Source organism: Lissotriton vulgaris, chromosome 5 (genome assembly GCF_964263255.1).
Source record: "Lissotriton vulgaris chromosome 5, aLisVul1.2, whole genome shotgun sequence".
In the NCBI taxonomy this organism is placed as follows: Eukaryota; Metazoa; Chordata; class Amphibia; order Caudata; family Salamandridae; genus Lissotriton; species Lissotriton vulgaris.
The window spans coordinates 247080645-247102498 of record NC_141693.1 but is presented as its reverse complement, the minus strand read 5'-3'; the positions used below and the strand labels follow the sequence as shown (position 1 = coordinate 247102498).

The following is a 21854-nucleotide window of genomic DNA, read 5'->3' as shown; positions in this document are numbered from 1 at the left end:
AATGAAGTATAGGCACTATATTTTTGGACACAATATAAAATATTCGACAATGCTGTAAGTCAACATTTGTTGAGTGGATATTATGTCAGTGATCTGAACTTGCCAGGTCAACATGGCAGTTTAAAAGAGACAGGTTTGAAGGGCTACTCATTTCGGTGGCACAACCAGTGCTGCAGTCCCACTAGCAGCATTTGATTTACAGGCCAAGGGCACACACAATGCACTGTACTAGGGACTTATTATTAAATAAAATATGCCAGTCATGGAGAAACCAAGGGCCATATGTAAGAAGCCTAATTGCGATAGCAAATGCTTAAATTCGCAGAATTTCAGCATTTGCGATTGCAATTTGGGCAGTGTGCTATGTAGCACACAGAAACCCACACGCAAAATAAGGAATCGCTAAATTTGCGATTACTTATTTTGCTAATGCAGTTAAGGAATTGCAAACTGCGATCCGTTAAATGCAATGTAGGAAGCACCCAAGTTGTGCGAGTTTAGCTTAAGGAATCGCAAATTACCACCTACTTCAGGTTGGTGGTAATTTGCGATTTCTTTAAAAAATTCACTTTTTTGCATTTTTCAAAGTGCCATGTGGGTCACATACATGCCCTTAGGGCATGTATGTGCGCCACATGTGCACAGATGTTAATTTCAGGGGTGCAACTGTTGTGTTCATATCTAGGACCCTAATTCTATATTCCCGATTTATGCCCTTGTGTGTTTATAATCAATAATATCCTGATAAAGGCATAAGAATCAGATTCATATTTAGTAATAGCCCATGCAATCCAAAGCACTACACTGCTATTCCCATCGACTCCTAGAAAGCACAACACGTTCTTTAAACAAACCAAGCCTCCAGCAGCCCGGGAAACCCCCCTGCTTTTGTTTTGATTTGAACAAGAACTCCTGTAGTTCAGCAAGAACTGTTAGTTCTTGGTGACATCTTATGTCCAACCTTACGTCAAACCCGGCATCTTTCAGGTATAAAATACCAACAGTTGCCTTAAGCAAACACATGGTGGTTTGGAGCAGAGCGGCCATCTACTTGCCCGAGAGCCCAGCTGATGCGAGTGCCCACGAAAGCCGCCCCTCCTGTTTCAATCAATCAAAGACATTTGTAAAGCGCACTACTTACCCGGAGGGTCTCAAGGCGCTTGGGGGGGTGGGGGGGTGCTGCTACTGCTCGAACAGCCAGGTCTTGAGCTTCTTCCTGAAGGAGAGGTGGTCTTGGGTCAGGCGCAGGTCGGTCGGGAGGGAGTTCCAGGTCTTGGCGGCCAGGTAGGAGAAGGACCTTCCTCCTGTTGTCGCTCTTCGGATGCGGGGGACGGCGGCGAGGGCGTGGTTGGTCGATCGGAGGTGGCGATTGGGAGCATAGAAGTTGAGGCGGTTGTTGAGGTAGCTCGGGCCTTGGTCGTGTAGGGCTTTATGTGCGTGGGTGAGGAGACGGAAGGTGATTCTCTTGTTGACGGGGAGCCAGTGCAGGTCTCTTAGATGTCCGGAGATGTGGCTGCGTCGGGGGATGTCGAGGATGAGTCTGGCTGAGGCGTTCTGGATCCGCTGGAGTCTCTTCTGGAGCTTGGCGGTGGTTCCGGCGTAGAGGGCGTTGCCGTAGTCCAGTCGGCTGGTGACGAGGGCCTGGGTGACCGTCTTCCTGGTCTCAGTGGGGATCCACCGGAAGATCTTCCGTAGCATGCGCAGGATGTTAAAACAGGATGCGGAGACGGCGTTGACTTGCCTGGTCATGGAGAGGGAGGCGTCCAGGATGAAGCCCAGGTTGCGTGCGTGGTCTGTCGGTTTGGGTGCGGTGCCCAGGGCGGGGGGCCACCAGGAGTCGTCCCAGGCGGAGGGCGAGGAGCCCAGGATGAGGACTTCCGTCTTAACGCACTGAGAGAGACGCTGTCTTTTTCTCCAGCCGAGAAAATCCAGCTCCAGTGTTTCCAGCCTACCCTTGCAGGTTGCTGGGATATCGAGTCCTGAGGAAAGAGATACCAGACCTCCCACATTCTATTACCAAGGTACGGAGCTGACTAAACCCGTAAGAGAATTCTTGATGCAGATTCTTGGCAAAATTATCTTAACCAACTTAACTTAAAACTGCTACTTACTCATCCCTTCCCAAGTATTAGGCTTAGGTCAGGTACACCGGGGTAGGCTTAGTTAGAAGCACCAGTTTAGTACTTTAGTAAATGTTTTTATGTATGTATATATTTTATCCATTTTAAATTAAAGTATCATATGGCTAAGAAACCGTATCAATGCTTTTACAGTATTATTTCATAATACTACTTTTACTGTACGCACTTTACTTTAAGTATTGCAATTGTGGCAATTCACTTCTCTTGCATGAGAAAGAAGACTGCTCAATAAAGAACACCTTTTTATTGAAAACGCCCGTCTCTCTATTTCTCTGCATTCTGGTGAAACTAAGTATGCACTGCTGACTGAGTGAAATAGCTGTCTATTGTTTTCACACGACTCTAGAGATATACTCTTATTCTGAGGGAGCAAAGTTGTCATGTTTATGCGGTTGTCGGAAACTGAATCCCTTCTTGTCTGAGCCAGGGGAGCTTGTCCCTCCCTATTTCATTCAAGAAAGTCTCCAGTGACCTCTGAGCTAGCTGGCGCAAACCTAAATTAAGTTTAACATAGTCAGTAGAGACCTAGATGACCTCAGTCCTACGTCTACACTGCTGTTTATGTTATTCCAATGCGCAGAGCCTATTGGGAAAATAGGAACTACACTACACAACAGGGTGTCGTATTGACACCCATGCAACCATGAAAATGCATTCTCAATTTGCGATTCTCTAATTGAGAATGAGAAGGTATTCCTTATTTGCAAATCTCAATTTGCGATTCAAAAATAAGGAATAAGTGGGATTCGCAAAAATATTTTGCTAATCCTACCTACATTGGGTTTTGCGATTCTCTAATTACGATTACCTAAAAATCGCAATTTGAGAATCGCAAAACACGAATTACCTACATATGGCCCCAAGTGTCATTACATTCTAGACACAGAGCACATACACTTTAGTACTTGTTAGCAGTGTTAAAGTGCCCAGAGTCCTAAAACCAGCAAAAACGAAGTTCAGATCATGGTCAAAACAAGAGGTCAGAAGCAGAAAGACAGGAGAAACCATGTCAAAAGGTTCCAGCTCTAATATAGGGGCTGAGCTTAAGGTAGTATGGGGCCGATTACAATGTTGGGCAGAAAGCCTCCTCCCGACAGTCGGAATCTCCTCAACCGCGTCGGAGCCCTTCCGACCAACTCGCTCAGTTTACATTCCAACTGCCCGATTACAATGTTTGCGGTTGGAACGTAAACCACGCGGTCATTCTGAATAGGTTCAGAGTGACTCGCAGAGTATTTGTGCCACTCAGACCGCATCATACACCACTATAGACTGGGTTTCCGCGGTCGGGTTTACGATGTTGATTTCCAAAGCCTTTCCGCGTCTGCCTATCCGATAGTGACTTTGAGGTCTGTATGGGCCGAAAATTCGTTCCCCTCACGGAATTTGCGGATTTTCTGCAATTTCGCGATCCGCGAATCTCGCAAAATTGCGGCTGAATCCACGAGCAGGACAAATTTTGTTCAGGAAGCACTTACAGGGTTACAGCAGGTGCCCAAGTTGAAGCTAATTTCTTTGTAACCATTTACAAAAGGGTTACAAAGAAATTAACTTCAACTTGGGCACCTGCTGTAACCCTGTAAGTGCTTCCTGAGCGGCGCCTCATTGCCTACTTGCAACTATTCTCTGACCCTGCTCTGACCCTCGAAGCAGGGTCAGGGAATAGTTACAATTAGGCAATGAGGCTCCTGTCACACCGCAGCAGGAAGCACTTATTGATATAAATAAAGCAGGTGCCCGAGTTGTAGCTCAAATTCAGTAACGCATTATTAATCAGCCCAAGAATCTAGTGAGCACGGTCGATGCTAGGCAGGTGTGCTTTCTCCCCAAATCTACCGCCTACAAATAGCTGTAATCCATGATGGAGGTCTAGGCATCCACAAGTTTCTCGAGCACAGTCCCCCTGTACTTCCAGTGACCAGGAGGCTGCTTTCTCCTCATCTGCTGCGCTGATCGGTCTCTGACCTTTATAAACAAGAGGCATGTGAACTCGCACAGAAGCCCGGCCCCACACACACTAGGCTATGCAACCTCTTCCCGCCCTTTCCCCCACTGTGATGGACAGCTCACACGAGGGACCTCGGCGCCTACGGGCGCGGTGGCAAAGTTACAGACACACGGGGTCACAGGAGACAACTCTTCTGGGCCTTTACGCAGCTGTAGTGTAGGAAAAGCACAATACATTTACCCAACGAGGTAGCACTTACTGATTAGCCAGTAGAAAGTACTCCAGTTGAGTATAGTGCAATTGCCCAAAAATCCGCGATTTCTCGGGAAAATCCGCAAATTATTTTGCGAATTCGCGAGCCGCAAATTCGCAAAATTCACCCAAACTTACTTTGAGGGTTCTAGTAGGGCCCCTTTGCCCCTGCGGCCTAGGGGGTACCTAAAGGACCCAACTGTAAAACCCTGCACTGTGTCGCAAGCACATTTGGGAGCCTCCAACAGGGTGCAGGGTTTTCAGCACACATCCCATTTCCCCATAGGGTGTTATGGCCGGTTCTCAGGCGTAACACGAGCGCCCATAGGAAACAATGGGAATCCGAACAAACAAGGTTCGCCGCAAGTCGGTTGGGCCCGAATCAGGATCGTGTCGGGCAGGGGCTTTCCGGCTGACATCATAATCAGCGCCTTACTGTGCATCCAGCTTGCCACTGTTTTATACTTTGCCAAAACGTTTCTTTAGATATCTGAAGACCCCTAGGGATTGGAATTATTATCTGAAGATGATCGGCATAAAACAGAATCTTGAATCCAAAGGTCCTGAACAGAGCCACCAGAGAAAGCATATACACATTAAACAGAGTAGGGGGTTAATGCACAGCCTTGAAAAACACCATATTTAATGGATGTGGTAGAAAGAGGCGGAGAATATTGATTGTGTGCAGCCAGTCAAAAATGATATATGATCCAAGTAAGGGTGGCATCACAAAGACCTATACTCCCTAATCTCTCCAATAATGTAGCATGATCCACAGTATCGAACACCTTTGACAAATTCTGAATGATCAAAGCAGTAATGTTGCCTTGGCTCATTATGTATCTACGTCTGCTAGTGGCAGACACCAAAGAGTTCTCAGAGCTATGGTTAGCTCTGAAGCAAGATGGAGCAGTGTCAAATCTAGCATTATATTCCAAGTAGGATACCAGTTGTTTAGTAATGATTTTATCTATGATTTGTGTAGAAATATGGAGCAAGGAGATTGACTGCAGGAGTCAAGGTCTCCACCAGTGTTTTTTAGGGCAGGGATCATCTGTGTCTGTTGCAGATTACTGTGAGTTAAGGGCACCAACACTGAAAACTGACTGAGAAATCTTGAAGAACAAGAGTAGAGAGACAACCCATACTTAGTGGAAAGCAGAGCAGATGTTACCTCTGATTCTGAGCAGACCTGAATTCTAGTCAAGATAGATCTAGCTACAGACTCCTGTTTAAAGATCCAGATAAGAGTGGAAGAAGGGAAGGTGTCAATAACAAAAGAATCATAGATTTCCTGATTTTATGAGAAAAGTATGTTCATAACGTGTCACAGACGATTTGAGTATCAGGAGGCCATTTCACATTCACCTAGAGGTTAGATAGGAGAGGAGACAGGAAAAGGAAAGGGAGGGGAGTACGGAAGGAAAGGGAAGGAAGGCGAGGGGAAGGGGGAGAGGAAGGGAGAGAAGGGAAGGGGAGAGGAGAGGAAAGAAGAAGAGAAGATAGAGAAGAGGAGAAGAAAGGAGAGGAAAGGAGACTTATTGTGAAAAAGGATAAACAATGTAAGAATTGCCGGGAAGAGTGAAAAAAGTTCAGCTAGTGGAGTTGAAGGATGGGGAAAAGACAAACTGGCATGGGAAGAAGGAAAATATGGAAAAGAACAGTGGATGAAAGAACAGGAAAGAGAGAGGGGCAAAGGTTGGCAAAAAGAGGGTAGAATCTTGATTGAGGAGGGTGGAGTGGAAATAGGCCAATAGTTTTGATGTAGAATGCAGAGAAGAGAGGAAACTAGACCTGTTTCAGAGAGAGGAGAACTAAGTGAAGTCTAGCATTGGAAACAGGAGAGCAAATGGAAGCCTGCTGAGGAATGGGGAGGAAAGCAAAGAGCAGACATGATGGAAGAAGAAGAGTAGAATGAAAAATGGATTTGTGGGGGAAAGATATAGAAAATGTGAAAGATTTCTAGGGAGGAAACATAGAAGGGTGGCAGGGTGTCACTTTGACACCCTGTTGCACCCCTCAATTGTGCATGGGTGCACATGTTGCAGCATGTTTCTGCAACATGACACTGTTTTAAAAGCAAAAAGAATTATTTTTAAAGGGTTTTCATTATTTACCACCAACTTCTAGTTGGTGGTAAATAACGAATTCTTAAACCCCTGTAGCACTGATTACAGTGCTACCTACATGTCAAGATACAGATTCGGTAATTTGACCGAATCGGTATTTTACCGAATTGGTAAAATTACCGATTCGGTAAAATTACCGAATCTGTATTTTAGCATGCCCCTACATCCCAAACTCCAAATACCGGTCGATAACGGCCGAAATCGTCCGTTACCGACCGGTATTTGCCTTCCTACGTCTGGCCCCAGATAGGTAACAGCTTCACAAAAGTAAGTGGGGGGATGTACACTTTGAGTATAGGAGATGTATCAGTAGCAACCAGAGTTGGAGGAAGGGAGGATTTTGCCCTGTGAACTATAACACATTATCCTGATGACATTCACCTTTGGAGGTACCAGTAAACAATGCAAATTCTGAAAGGGTCCTATTGAAATATATATTGTGTCTGTACAGTTAAAAAACAATGGCCAGGGCTTTGTGCAGTCAGATGAGATCTACGAATGATAGAGGATGGAATGACAGCAAAACGAAGATCGGTACAAATCACATTTGGTAGCAGTAACAATTCAAAGAAAATTGTGCATACAATATTTTATCTGCAGAGCAATGGATCTTACCTGTCAACTCTTCAAATGACTCGTATGGCTTTAAATTGAATTTTTTCCTGTATTCATTGAACGGCTGCACTCTGAGAAGCCTGGATTCTCTAATCACCCCAGTTGCTACTTTTATAACATTTCGAGCTATGTTCTGTGCCCCACCAATCTAAAAAAGCCAACAAAAGAAATGACATGTAACTGATATTGTGGCCTCTGAAATATACATCTTTTGCGTACCATCTAAAGCAGGAGCCCACTGTAAGAAACATGAGCAGTATTTCAATTTCTGCACTCTATGGCATAATGATGATATCACAAATATGCAGAAATAAAGCATCAATTAAAAAAATACATTACTCAATCAGCAGTCTTACACAGATTTAACAGTAGAGGGCCGTAACAGTGTTTTTCTAAGATAACCACTAGCAATGTGAATAAGTTCTGTTTAGGTTCATTGTAATGAAATGTATATGGATAGCCTTAAACTCTGCTATGGATTAGAACATCCAGGAACCACAATAGACATCATTGATCAAAAGCTTTTATGAAATGTAATGTTGGCAATGTACAGGTGGATCTGGCTGGGCCTTCCAAAATCAGCCATGAAGTACAGGTGAAATCAACTTTGAATGTCCTTAGAGGCCATTATTTACCCTCAGATGTTTGCTTTTAAATTAGCCACTATTTTATTTTGCTGGCATTTCATACCAACAAGAGGGCCCTCGTGGCAAATCCTAGTACTATCCACTATGTGCCTTGTGTGGTCCATAGGCATATCACCAATATATGCACTGGTGAGGACTATCCTCTAGATGAAGCCCTGGGTGGAGGATGACATGTTGGTGTTTTTATGGCATGGTATTTGGAACATTACTTTCCAATATCCATTTCAAATCAAGATGGCTAGTGAAAAAAATTATGTTTGTTCTTTTTCATCTTGGAGTACTTGAGAGCCATTTTACTGACATAGCTTTTGAAGACTTAGAGACAGCTTACTGCACACATACATGGTAGCAGAGACTGATGTCATATCAAACACTGTTTTCTAAAAAGTGATTTCTTTTTACAGTGGACTCATAATTGTGTGGAGGCAAACCACAAACCTGCCTGTGACATACCCACCTAGGACAGCCATTTCAGCATTTTGTCACGTCTGTCACTGTATTATTGTGTGCTTGTTCCTTTCTTTGATCCGTTGAGGGGAATCACCACCTAAAATGTGTATGTTATTTCTTTGCCTGTTGTACCACATTCTATGAATTTCTTTCCGTCTGATAATGTTTTTTGTGACTGATTTATTTGTGAGTTCTCCGTTTCAGTCTCTGCCCGGTGTTAGGGTGTTTCACCACTTACATGGACCCTGTGCTCCATTTGCTTATGCCCTCCACATGAAGTTGGAACTGGAAAAATACCTCTGCCAACATTAAGTTTGCACAGATCTTCTGGACCTTCTGTCGTTATCATGGGTTTTTGCTGTCAAGCCTTAATTGTAACTAAGATTGTGTAAACACACACCTTCCACTCTTTTACCCCCATCTATTGAGTAACTCCTCTAGTTTACTGCCAAACTAAGCTACTGCAGGAGACTCAATACATCTTAGAGTCTGGTTCAGTATGAGCAGCTCTCCATCTTTATTATTTTAATCAAACAAATCTCCCAGGTAACATCTTGCGAGAACATATCTAGAGATTTCCTAGGTTTTCAACTTAAAGAAGACATTTTAGAAATTCAGTTACCCACCTGTCATACCCATGATATTTACTTTTTTTATCTTGGTCAAAGCAAATCTTCCTCACCCTGGATTAGCCGTTCTCTCCTTTGTAAATTGTTTTGTATTGTCATCTAGTGTAACTCAACCTTTACTATTTCTGTCTCATGCATGAATACTTCATGTGTCCCCAGAAAGCACCATGCCACGGATCTCTTATATTCCCTTTTGCAGAGATCTATTGGTGCGCAAATGACTCCTGTTAGCTACTGTTACATTTCACCATGCCCGTAGAAAAAGCTGAATGACATTGTAGCTTTGACCGAACAGAAAGTCAAAGGCCCATCAATGTTGTTTCTTGCAGTTTTCTGTAGGGGTTAGAGATGGCAAGAAAATGCAGCTTCCATTATCAGATTTGCCTGCACAGTTTCAAGAGAAATATTAAGTGAAATCCTGACGAAACTCATTCTAGGTCTTCGAAGCCCAAATCCTTTTGATTATACTGGTTCAGTAGTAGCCTAATAAGATTATCTGAACATCTAAAGATGAAGAACGCATACATCTTAAAACAAAATATTGCTATAGTTGGGCTTTGCGTGTTCTGTGGAACACTCAGTGGGGTAGCTGAGCCAACATGTGAAAGCATCTTCTTGGAACTGAGAATACCACATGAGATGGGACAGAGCACAGATTGGGATAGGATTTGCATTAGTCATCTGCTGACATGCAGTGTAAGTTGGTGCTGAACAAATGCCGCCTTATAAGCTAACCAACAAAATTAAGCATTGCTTTGTTCTGAGGTGGAAGGTTTCATACACAAAGAATACATATAACTTATTGTTTTGTTCCAAGAAGAATCCTTGCTGGCTGGAAATTGTTCCTTTATGTGAGTCACCCTAATTGTTTGGCCTTTTTGCTTAACTCTATTTTTGCTGGCTATAGAACTTTATGCACCTTGCCCCTGCTAGCCAATACTAAAATGCTTGTGCTCTTCCTTTCAATTTGGTATAGTTGGCATACTACTGACTGACATATTTAACTTCCCTAGGGCCGGTAAGGGAACACCCATCGAAAAAGCGAGAACCCTGATGCCTAGTTGGTGGTTATTACAATTTTGGCGGTTTTCAGAACAAAAGACCACTGACCTCCACCGCCATCATCATCCATTTGCAGACCGCTGCAACGGCGGTAAGGAAAAATCCAGCTGCCAGAGGGCATACAGACAAGTTCCCCGTTGTCAGAATTAAGATTTGGCTTTCCATCAAGCCGACCGTCTGTGGCAGGAAGACCGCCTGTTTCGAGCTACTGGAATTGAAGAAATTGGGGTGCATACTCACCCATTTCGTTTTCTTCCCTTGATTCTCCCATGTGGATCCCTTCCTCCAGGGCCCCTCTTCACAGCAGTATCTTGACCCCAAAGAAAACAACCCTGTTGACGTCGAAATCCAGGTAAGACCATTTAGCAGTATTTTCCCATTGACCAAACTGGGCGCATATGGTCTGAACTCCAGCAATGGAAAAGTACTGGTAGTAGGTATTTTTTCAAACATGTCCTACATGCGTACATTTGACACTTGTGCTGTCAAAATATACACACCAAATTCACACACAGAAACCTAGAGCTTTCTAGGGAAGGGAACTAGAGGCGTGGGCTGGCCTCCAAACCTAATACATTTATTTGTTAGGTATTTACTATTAATAAATGTATTTTGGTGTTTACATTGTTTTTTAAACTTTCACTTTATCACAGGACCCCACTTTGTTTTTAGACGTGTCTCCCTGTCTCCAGGTTTAGGCCCGCTCTCTACCAAACCCAGTTTCTAGAGAGTGAGGACTGCCAATGATGAAGTGTGACACTTGGTGGTGTGTGAGGACAGTCCTATGTGTGTAGAATCAGAGATCTACTCAAAGTAGCTTCTTTTTTGTGTGCAAAATATACACACATATGAAAGCATAGTCCCCACCGTCAGAAACACCACATCTGGCCCAGCGGTGACATCGTTATATGGCGGGCTGAAGACCGCCGCAGCAATCTTGGGACCGCCGCCATGTTGGTACGGCGGTGAGACAGCCAAACTCGTATTCGGGCCCCTAGTCTCTAGTATATGGTACCAAGGTGCACTTAGGGCCTGTAATTTAAGTGTCACAAGTGGACTGCAGCACCACATGTGCCAATCAATACAGTGACAATGCAAATATGACTGCAGACCTGCCACCAGAAGCCTGGCTATGCAGGTTTTAATTAAAAACTGACCTGTAAAAATAAACCCTTTTGACAGGTATAAGCCTTATTTTTAAATACTTATAAATTGCTCCAAAGTGGGCCTAATTGCCCATAAAAGCTGGGTGCATGGTATTCAAAACCAGAGCATTTAAAAATGTGATGTTAAACATGTCCTTACACTGAAAATGCCATCAAAGCTATTTTCACTGTAACAAGTTTGACTGTTCCATGGGAAAACACTGGGATGCGATATTAAATACTAATCCTGTATCTCGGGAATGGGACTAGGTAGAAAAATAATTGATCAACAGTTGGATTTGTTCTATTTAATATTGAAAGGTAACTTTTAAAACGTTACCTTTGCCCTGCCTGAAGCCCCTCAAAGCTAAATCTGCATTTTGCAGCATGTAGCAGGCACAACTGAAGCCATCCCCATATAAAACAACAATTTTCTGTTTTGCAGAGGCTTGGTTAATCCCAACCTTCTCTACATACTCACAATCATGTTCCAGCAAACAGCACACTAATTAACCCAAAAGTACTGGAAATACCACCTACAACAATCCACAGCTTCTTACAGACCTGCATGCTACAACAACAACTGACTTTCTAGTACTTTGAACTCTTATCCTGCTGCTTCCACTATCAGAAGCTCCTACTGTCACCTATCACCTTGTCTAGAGGCCTTGTGGAATCAGCTCCTTTTTCTCCTCCAACATCCAATTTTCTTTGTGTTTTCAAGCTCCTTAGATGCACAGCAACCAATACCATGAAGTAATCTTTCCTCACTCTATTAAAATCCATAGATATCAGATAGCGCATTGTGAGAAGTTGGCCTGTTAGGTAGTGTTTCCAATTCTGGAACCACTTAGTAACAGTCCAAACAAACCCCAAAGATGTCTGGTTGTAAGTCAACCTTGTTAGACAAGCTATCCTAGAGGTAGCATGGACTAAGCAGCCTTAAAGGCTTAACTTAAGAGGTCGTGTTAAGCGAGCTGTTTTACCACATACAATCCTGTAATCAAATGAAAGGACACCACACAAGTATATATTATAAAAATATATGTATTTATTTCTAAATTACTCCCCAGTACTCTTTATGAGGAAAGGGGCGCAAGCGTTAAATCAAAAGCACAGTATAACATACAAAGTTGCACAATTTTGGATAAGGGCCGGTGGCCACTTAAACCATATACTAAAAAAGTGGTATAAGAGATACCAATCGAACAGTGGTTAGGCCTAGGGCCTAGAGATTCGCTGGGAGCAGTCAGGACTAGCAATGCTGAAGTCGGGAGTAGCCCACAGGAGACGGGTGCAGCACGGAAAGTGCGGCTCGCACCAATGCAATGTCAATGGTGCGTAAAAGTTAGTTAAAGTGAATTAAAAGATACTTCCGCTGAACCTAGAGGAACAAAACTGTAAACACAGACCCTAGAGGTGTGTACCAGTGTATGTACACCGGCGTTGTAATGTTACCTCACCCACAGGCCGTGGGTGCACAGGGTCGAAGTGGCGTCGGGTTTTGACACGCAGGCTCTTGGTGCTTGAAGCTGTTGCAGCTGCAGGCGATGTGAAGCAGAAGTGTCCGGTGCGATCCAAGGGTGGATCGAAGTAGAAAAGTACCTGAAAGCAGAGGGGACAGAGTCTGGGTCACTCAGCAGTGACCAGGGTGGAACCAGGACGGAACCAGGCAATGTCGGGCGCAATCAGGTGGTTGTCGATAGGCTTCTCTCCGCTGTCACGTGGGCTCTGGGGCATCTGCGACGTCCAGGAGCGGGTCACGATCTGTCCCACGTAGGCTCTCGCCGTCAGCACCGTCGGCTTCAAGATTGCAGCATACAGCACTTGGCAAAAGCAATCCACGCGGAACCGGGAGATTGCTTATCACTCGAACCAGGAGGGTCAGAGTGGGGGCTCCTTTTCACAGGAGCTGGTGCAGATCTGGAGCAACCAGAAAAGCAAGTCGTATTTCAGTTTTCGTCGGCACAGGGGCCACAAGCCAGCTGGCAAGTGACCGGGCCAACGCGTCGAGCCGCCACAAGCAGAAGGGCCCCACGCAGCACTCGTCGAGTGTGAAGGGGGTAGCTTTGGTGCAAGTGTAGCTCGGGGTGGGGGCTTCTCAAACCCCGGTGTACAGCTTCGAGGATCACTCGTGGGCTGCACGGTCAGCGTCTCGTGGCCTTTTCAAGATGGCGTGCCCCACGCTTCCGGTCGCCTCCACTGGTCTCAGCTCTGCAGGGACTGTGGATCGGGCAGGGAGAAGGCAGGCAAGCTTGATCTCGTCGATCTCTGTCGCTCGAGTTCCGGCGGGAACTGCAACAAAGCAAGGGTCGAGGGCTGGATGGTGCCTGTTTGCACAGGGTGGTCACTCCTTGACCACAAGGGAGATTCTTCAGTCTTCTGCGTTGAGTAGAAAGTCGAAGGGTCCAGAATTCGTTTCTTATGTTTCTTCAGGATGATCTGAGTTGCATTGGCACTGCTCCCACTCTTATTCGAATCTGGTGGGCTGGACATCCTGCTAGGTCCCCTCCTATGGGTGGGACCCAGGAAGGGGGTGGTTACACCCCTTTCCTTTGATCCAGGCCGCGCTGGGACTGGGGCTGGAAGGCCCCAGAACCGGTTTGGCCGGATTATGCAAGGGGCAGCCTTGTGCTCCCCAGGCAGTGTCTGGTTTCTTTGAAACCTCCCTGCTACAATCCACTATCTCCTGTCTGGGGGGGTTTAACACCGCCCTTCGACAGGAAACCCTTTGTCCAGGCCACCATTTGCTGAGTTTCGGTCAACAGCAGGAGGCCAGACCCGTGTCTGTGGCATAGGTATCCATTTTGTGGATCTGAGGCTCATTTTAAATCAACCGCGTTTCAGTAAAGTAACATGTCTTCTCCCTCTAGAAGGGTGGAATGCTACCCCCGTCGCCAGAACTGGCGAGGGGGTAGTATTCCAATTCGTATGACACCTTACACGACATGTTTTGATAAAGCCAAACCAAAGTTGCTATATAACCGCGAGGATTATAAGGCGCTTAAGAGTATATGGTATGGCATTATCCCGGATCAGCTTAGGGAGTTGTTCCCGACAGCTGCAGACAGGCTCAGCTCATGCCAGAGCTCCATCTCACATAAAACCACGCACTCTGCCTCCAGGATTGATGAGGCCTTCCATAGGAGTGGCTTACAGGCTATATATGTGTCCAGATATAGGTTTAGATATAGGTATACTATATCTAAGCAAGGGGTGATTACACCCACTTGCCCCAGCTGAGTGATCAGCCAGTTGTGTCAATTTAAGAACCAGCCAGGGGTGGCAAAAGCTATGCTTCAGCCCCTGGTAGGCCTTGGTGGCACCTATGCCCTGAGCACCTATAGTGCATGGTACAGGGGCTGACAAGGAGTCCATTTCCAATTGTGGTATGTACCTATAGCACATGTATTATAAATTTAGAGAGAGAACAGCAGGCTGGGGGTCTGATTAGCAGGCCCACAGCCTCAGTAAGTCGAAAACCAGTGAAGCAAAAAGCAAAAATTGGGGTGACCATAGGATAGCAGACCCTACTCTCCTACACAACCCCCCCCCCAAACGCAGGGACATTAAACTTAACCTTGACCAGATAAGTCTTCATGTTCTAAGTGGAAGTACCTGGAGAGACCATCTGCATTACCATGGTCAGTCCCTGGGCGGTGCTCCACTGTAAAGTCCATCCCCTGTAGGGAAATGGACCACCTGAGCAGTTTGGGATTTTCACCCTTCATCTGATTTAGCCACAAGAGGGGCTTATGGTCTGTCTGAATTAGGAAGTGAGTACCAAACAAGTATGGCCTCAACTTCTTCAGGGCCCAAACCACAGCAAAGGCCTCCCTCTCAATAGCTGACCAACGTTTCTCCCTGGGGGTCAGCCTTCTGCTAATAAAAGCAATGGGCTGGTCTTGACCATCTTGATTAAGTTGTGAAAGCACAGCTCCCACCCCCAACTCAGAAGCATCTGTCTGTACAATGAACTGTTTGGAGTAGTCAGGACTCTTCAGGATAGGTGCAGAGCACATGGCCTTCTTCAGGTCATCAAATGCCTTTTGACAGCTAACTGTCCACTGAACCTTTTTGGGCATCTTCTTGGATGTCAAGTCATTCAATGGTGTCACAATGGACCCATAGTTCTTTACAAATTTTCTGTAATACCCAGTCAGGCCCAAGAAGGCTCTGACTTGTGTCTGGGTAGTTGGAGGAGCCCAGTCCTGTATGGTCTGGATCTTGCTCTCCAGTGGTTGAACTTGACCCCCACCTACTAGGTGGCCCAAGTACACAACCTTGCTCTGCCCTATCTGGCACTTAGTAGCCTTGATAGTCAGGCCTGCCTTTTGCAGGGCCTCCAGAACCTTCTTCAGGTGGATCAGGTGATCCTCCCAGGTGGAGCTAAAGACAGCAATATCATCTAGATATGCTGCACAAAAGTCATCCAACCCAGCAAGGACTTGATTCACCAACCTTTGGAAGGTGGCAGGTGCATTCTTCAAACCAAAGGGCATTACCACAAATTGATAATGTTCACTAGGGGTAGAGAATGCTGTTTTGGCTTTTGACTCTTCAGCTAGTCTGATTTGCCAGTAGCCAGCTGTCAAATCAAATGTGCTCAGAAACTTGGCAGAAGCCAATTTATCAATGAGCTCATCTGCTCTTGGAATGGGATGAGCATCTGTCCTAGTGACAGCATTGAGACCTCTGTAGTCCACACAAAACCTCATTTCTCTCTTCCCATCTTTGGTATGAGGTTTTGGCACAAGGACCACTGGGCTAGCCCATGGGCTCTCTGAGGGCTCAATCACTCCAAGCTCCAACATCTTTTGCACTTCAGCCTTTATACAATCCCTGACATGGTCAGGTTGCCTGTAGATCTTATTCTTCACAGGCAGACTGTCACCAGTGTCCACCTCATGGGTGCACCAGTTAGTCTGGCTGGGTGTGAGTGAAAACATATGTCTGTGGGCCTGCAACACCTGTCTGCAGTCCACCTGTTGCTGCTCAGTGAGGCTGCCTGCCAAGGCTACTCCATCAACTGAACCATCATCAGGGTTCTGGGAAAGCAGGTCTGGGAGAGGGTCACTCTCTTCCTCCTGTTCCCCATCTGTGGCCATGAGGAGACTCATGTCCCCCCTGTCAACAAATGCTTTCAATCTGTTTACATGGAGCACCCTGTGGGGGCTCCTAGGGGTGCCAAAGTCAACCAAGTAGGTGACTTCTCCCTTCTTTTCAATGATAGGGTAGGGTCCAGTCCATTGGTCCTGGAGAGCTGCTGGCCCCACTGGGTCCAACACCCACACCTTCTGCCCTGGCTGGTACTCAACCAGAACAGCCTTTTGGTCATGCCAAGCTTTCTGTAATTCTTGACTTGCCTCAAGGTTTTTGGATGCTCTCTCCATGTATTCAGCCATCCTGGAGCGGAGACCAAGTACATAGTCCACAATGTCTAGTTTAGGCTTTTTGAGAGGTAACTCCCATCCTTCCTTCACCAAACTCAATGGACCTCTTACAGGGTGGCCAAACAAAAGTTCAAAAGGGCTGTAGCCAACCCCCTTCTGTGGGACCTCTCTGTAAGCAAAGAGCACGCAGGGTAAAAGGATGTCCCATTTCTGCCTAAGCTTCTCTGGTAAACCTTTTATCATTCCCTTTAGGGTCTTGTTGAACCTTTCAACAAGCCCATTGCACTGTGGATGGTAGGGTGTGGTAAACTTATAGTTTACTCCACACTCTTTCCACATTGCTTTCAAGTATCCAGACATAAAGTTGGTACCTCTGTCTGAAAGAACCTCCTTTGGAAAGCCCACTCTGGAGAAAACTGCAATGAGGGCTTTTGCCACCACAGGAGCTGTGGTGGTCCTCAGGGGAATTGCCTCTGGGTACCTGGTGGCATGATCCACTACCACCAGTATAAATCTGTGCCCAGATGCTGTTGGAGGATCCATGGGACCCACAATGTCTATTCCAACTCTTTCAAAGGGTACCCCCACCACAGGTAGTGGTATCAGGGGGGCCTTTGTTGTGCCACCTGACTTACCACTGGCTTGGCAAGTGACACAGGAGCGACAAAACTCCTTGACATTTTCTGACATGTGAGGCCAGTGAAAGTGTGGAACAAGTCTGTCCCAAGTCTTATTCTGGCCTAGGTGTCCTGCAAGGGGAATATCATGGGCCAAGGTAAGAAGGAAACCCCTAAACTTCAAAGGTATAACCAACCTCCTGGTTGTGCCAGGCTTGGGGTCTCTAGCCTCTGAATAAAGGAGTCCTTCATCCCAATACACTCTATGGGTACCTTGAGCATTCCCTGCAGCCTCAGCAGCAGCTTGCTGTCTGAGGGGTTCAAGTGAAGGGCAATCTAATTGGGCCTGCCCCAGGTCTGCCCTTGAGGGTCCCCCTGTCCCCAGAAACTCAACCTGGTCAGGTTCAAGCTCCTCTGAGACAGTCTCCTCTTGGACTGCAGAATCAGGTTCCTGTGAAACTTGATCCTCAACCTGGGGCAAGTGGGAAGGCACAGCCTTAACCCTCTTGCTCCTTCTCTTGGGTTGTGGTTGGTCTATTGTTTCGAGATCCACCACTGGTTCAGGAAGGCACTTCTTAGCCTGAGACCTTGTCACTGCAAGGACATGAGCTGAAATCCCTAGCATTTCTGCATGAGTCCTGTACTCCACTTCTGACCAAACTGAGCTTTCAAGATCATTGCCTAACAGACAGTCTACTGGAAGGTCTGCACTCACAACAACTTTCTTTAGGCCATCTACCCCTACCCAGGAGAAGTTCACAACAGCCACACTATGGGAAGTAGTGGAGTTGCTTGCATTGGTCACTAGGTAACTTTCACCTAGTACAATCTGTCCAGGGTCCACAAAGTCAGGTGTCACCATTGTGACACTGGCACAAGTGTCCCTGTAGGCCTGAGCCAGTTTCTCATTGATTAAGGGAGTCTGCCTATATTTGCCCAGGTTACTGGGGCTTACTGCAGTGGTCAAAGATAAGTCCACATCATATAGGAGAACTGCCTGTGTGGGGATTCTGACTAGGCCAGATTCCACCTCAGTACCCAGGGTCAACCCTACTAAACCCTTTGGCTGTGTACCACCACTGTTAACTGTACTAGGGGGTGCAGGTGCTTTAGGAGCTGCAGTGGTGGGGACTGGATTTTTCTTAGTGCATTCACTGCCCCAGTGTGAAACTGATTTGCAGGTATTACACCAAGGTTTCTTTGGGCCATCATTCTTCTTTTTCTTGTTTCCATTTTGGGAACCCCCCTCCTTATTGCTAGTTTGGGGGCCTGAAGACTTCTGGTCCTTTTCTTTATCTTTCTGATTCCCACCCTTCTGGTCTGTTTTCTTCTGGTCACCTTGGTTCTGGTTTTTCTGCTTAATCCTTGTTCTGACCCATTTGTCTGCCTTCTTTCCCAATTCTTGGGGAGAGGTCAAATCAGAGTCAACAAGGTATTGATGCAACAGCTGGTTCTGACAGTTATTAAGGATCTGCTCTCTCATCATAAGATTGTACAATCCTGTATAGTCTGAAACTTTACTTCCCTGCAGCCAACCCTCCAGAGCCTTAGTGGCACAATCTACAAAATCAGTCCAGTCCTGAGTCTGTGCTTTTTGGGTGTCTCTGAACAACAACCTGTATTGCTCAGTGGTTAGGCCAAACCCTTCAATAAGAGCACTCTTCAGAGCAGAGTAGTTTTTGGCATCCTCAGGTCTAACAGTGAGGAGCCTGTCCCTCCCTTTCTCAGAAAAGGAGTACCATAAAATTGCTGCCCACTGATCCTCAGGGACCTGCTGTACCATGCAGGCCCTCTCAAGAGCAGTCATCCATTTGTGGATATCATCCCCTTCCTTGTAGGAGGGCACCATTTTTGTCAGGTTTCTATTGTCATAGGCCCTGTCTTTTTCTTTAGGAACTTTGCTGCCACCAGTGGCATCTAAGCCACACAATTTTCTTTCTCTTGCTAAAGCAAGTTTAGCTTGAGCCAAGGCTACCTCTTCCCTTTCTATTTGGAGTTGGACAGCCCTCATCCTGGCCCTATGCTCTTTTCTCTGGGAGGGAGTCATCCCTCTTTGAGATTCTCTTGAGGCACTAGAAAGATGAGAGTCCCCAGATGGAGATCTCACCCTCCTGTTACCTGGGAGAATTTGGTTATGAGATCTGGAGTGGTGCTGGCCCTCTCCATTCTCATGTAGGTCCAGGTTGGCCTGGTTAAGCCTGGCAACCTGTACCTGGTTTCCCCTCTGATCCTGATCTTCAGGCTCTTCTAAATCAGAGCCTTCCTCTTCCTCTTCCTCCTCCTCTTCTTCATCATCTGGAAGATTCTCATTCTCAGGGGAGTGTATCCCTTCACCTGATTCTAAGGGAGCCTGACTCACCTTATCTAGGTCATCCTTTTCTAGGAGAGCTACTAGGGAAGGAATGGTAGGGCCTCTGCCCTTTTTTAGCCCCCTGGCTGTGCACAAGGCACTCAGGTCTTTGTGGCTAAGGTTGTCATATCTGGATGTTGTCCCTATAGGATCAACTATTACAGGAGCAGAGCCTGAGGCTCTACCTGTATCAGACATGACTGCTAGTGAGGTGTAAGTGATGCACTTACCTACACTAAGTGTTTTCCTACTGTACCTTGCTAGTGAGTTGTAGTCAGGGTGTGCTAATCCCTTTAATCTACAACTACTAAGTTCAGTAGAACTTAATATGCTAAGCTTTTGATTTATATGTACCTAAGGTACTTGATGTGATCTTTCAATTTGATGTAAAGATTGCAATGGTAAAACAAACAGCAAGCTCAAATCCGCACCGCTGCACACCAATGTGAGAAGTTGGCCTGTTAGGTAGTGTTTCCAATTCTGGAACCACTTAGTAACAGTCCAAACAAACCCCAAAGATGTCTGGTTGTAAGTCAACCTTGTTAGACAAGCTATCCTAGAGGTAGCATGGACTAAGCAGCCTTAAAGGCTTAACTTAAGAGGTCGTGTTAAGCGAGCTGTTTTACCACATACAATCCTGTAATCAAATGAAAGAACACCACACAAGTATATATTATAAAAATATATGTATTTATTTCTAAATTACTCCCCAGTACTCTTTATGAGGAAAGGGGCGCAAGCGTTAAATCAAAAGCACAGTATAACATACAAAGTTGCACAATTTTGGATAAGGGCCGGTGGCCACTTAAACCATATACTAAAAAAGTGGTATAAGAGATACCAATCGAACAGTGGTTAGGCCTAGGGCCTAGAGATTCGCTGGGAGCAGTCAGGACTAGCAATGCTGAAGTCGGGAGTAGCCCACAGGAGACGGGTGCAGCACGGAAAGTGCGGCTCGCACCAATGCAATGTCAATGGTGCGTAAAAGTTAGTTAAAGTGAATTAAAAGATACTTCCGCTGAACCTAGAGGAACAAAACTTTAGACACAGACCCTAGAGGTGTGTACCAGTGTATGTACACCGGCGTTGCAATGTTACCTCACCCACAGGCCGTGGGTGCACAGGGTCGAAGTGGCGTCGGGTTTTGACACGCAGGCTCTTGGTGCTTGAAGCTGTTGCAGCTGCAGGCGATGTGAAGCAGAAGTGTCCGGTGCGATCCAAGGGTGGATCGAAGTAGAAAAGTACCTGAAAGCAGAGGGGACAGAGTCTGGGTCACTCAGCAGTGACCAGGGTGGAACCAGGACGGAACCAGGCAATGTCGGGCGCAATCAGGTGGTTGTCGATAGGCTTCTCTCCGCTGTCACGTGGGCTCTGGGGCATCTGCGACGTCCAGGAGCGGGTCACGATCTGTCCCACGTAGGCTCTCGCCGTCAGCACCGTTGGCTTCAAGATTGCAGCAAACAGCACTTGGCAAAAGCAATCCACGCGGAACCGGGAGATTGCTTATCACTCGAACCAGGAGGGTCAGAGTGGGGGCTCCTTTTCACAGGAGCTGGTGCAGATCTGGAGCAACCAGAAAAGCAAGTCGTATTTCAGTTTTCGTCGGCACAGGGGCCACAAGCCAGCTGGCAAGTGACCGGGCCAACGCGTCGAGCCGCCACAAGCAGAAGGGCCCCACGCAGCACTCGTCGAGTGTGAAGGGGGTAGCTTTGGTGCAAGTGTAGCTCGGGATGGGGGCTTCTCAAACCCCGGTGTACAGCTTCGAGGATCACTCGTGGGCTGCACGGTCAGCGTCTCGTGGCCTTTTCAAGATGGCGTGCCCCACGCTTCCGGTCGCCTCCACTGGTCTCAGCTCTGCAGGGACTGTGGATCGGGCAGGGAGAAGGCAGGCAAGCTTGATCTCGTCGATCTCTGTCGCTCGAGTTCCGGCGGGAACTGCAACAAAGCAAGGGTCGAGGGCTGGATGGTGCCTGTTTGCACAGGGTGGTCACTCCTTGACCACAAGGGAGATTCTTCAGTCTTCTGCGTTGAGTAGAAAGTCGAAGGGTCCAGAATTCGTTTCTTATGTTTCTTCAGGATGATCTGAGTTGCATTGGCACTGCTCCCACTCTTATTCGAATCTGGTGGGCTGGACATCCTGCTAGGTCCCCTCCTATGGGTGGGACCCAGGAAGGGGGTAGTTACACCCCTTTCCTTTGATCCAGGCCGCGCTGGGACTGGGGCTGGAAGGCCCCAGAACCGGTTTGGACGGATTATGCAAGGGGCAGCCTTGTGCTCCCCAGGCAGTGTCTGGTTTCTTTGAAACCTCCCTGCTACAATCCACTATCTCCTGTCTGGGGGGGTTTAACACCGCCCTTCGACAGGAAACCCTTTGTCCAGGCCACCATTTGCTGAGTTTCGGTCAACAGCAGGAGGCCAGACCCGTGTCTGTGGCAGAGGTATCCATTTTGTGGATCTGAGGCTCATTTTAAATCAA

The 21854-nt window shown here is 46.6% G+C and overlaps 1 protein-coding gene across 1 annotated transcript in view; it reads right to left on the bottom strand.

Annotated features, from left to right (window-relative positions):
* The window catches only part of LOC147710601 (prostaglandin G/H synthase 1-like), a 570882-nt gene that overhangs the window by 44253 nt on the left and 504775 nt on the right, over positions 1 to 21854 (bottom strand). The window contains exon 11 of the mRNA XM_086921277.1: positions 7086 to 7233. Coding sequence (XP_086777403.1) covers positions 7086 to 7233 — 148 coding nt within the window. The remainder of the gene's footprint in view (positions 1 to 7085; positions 7234 to 21854) is intronic.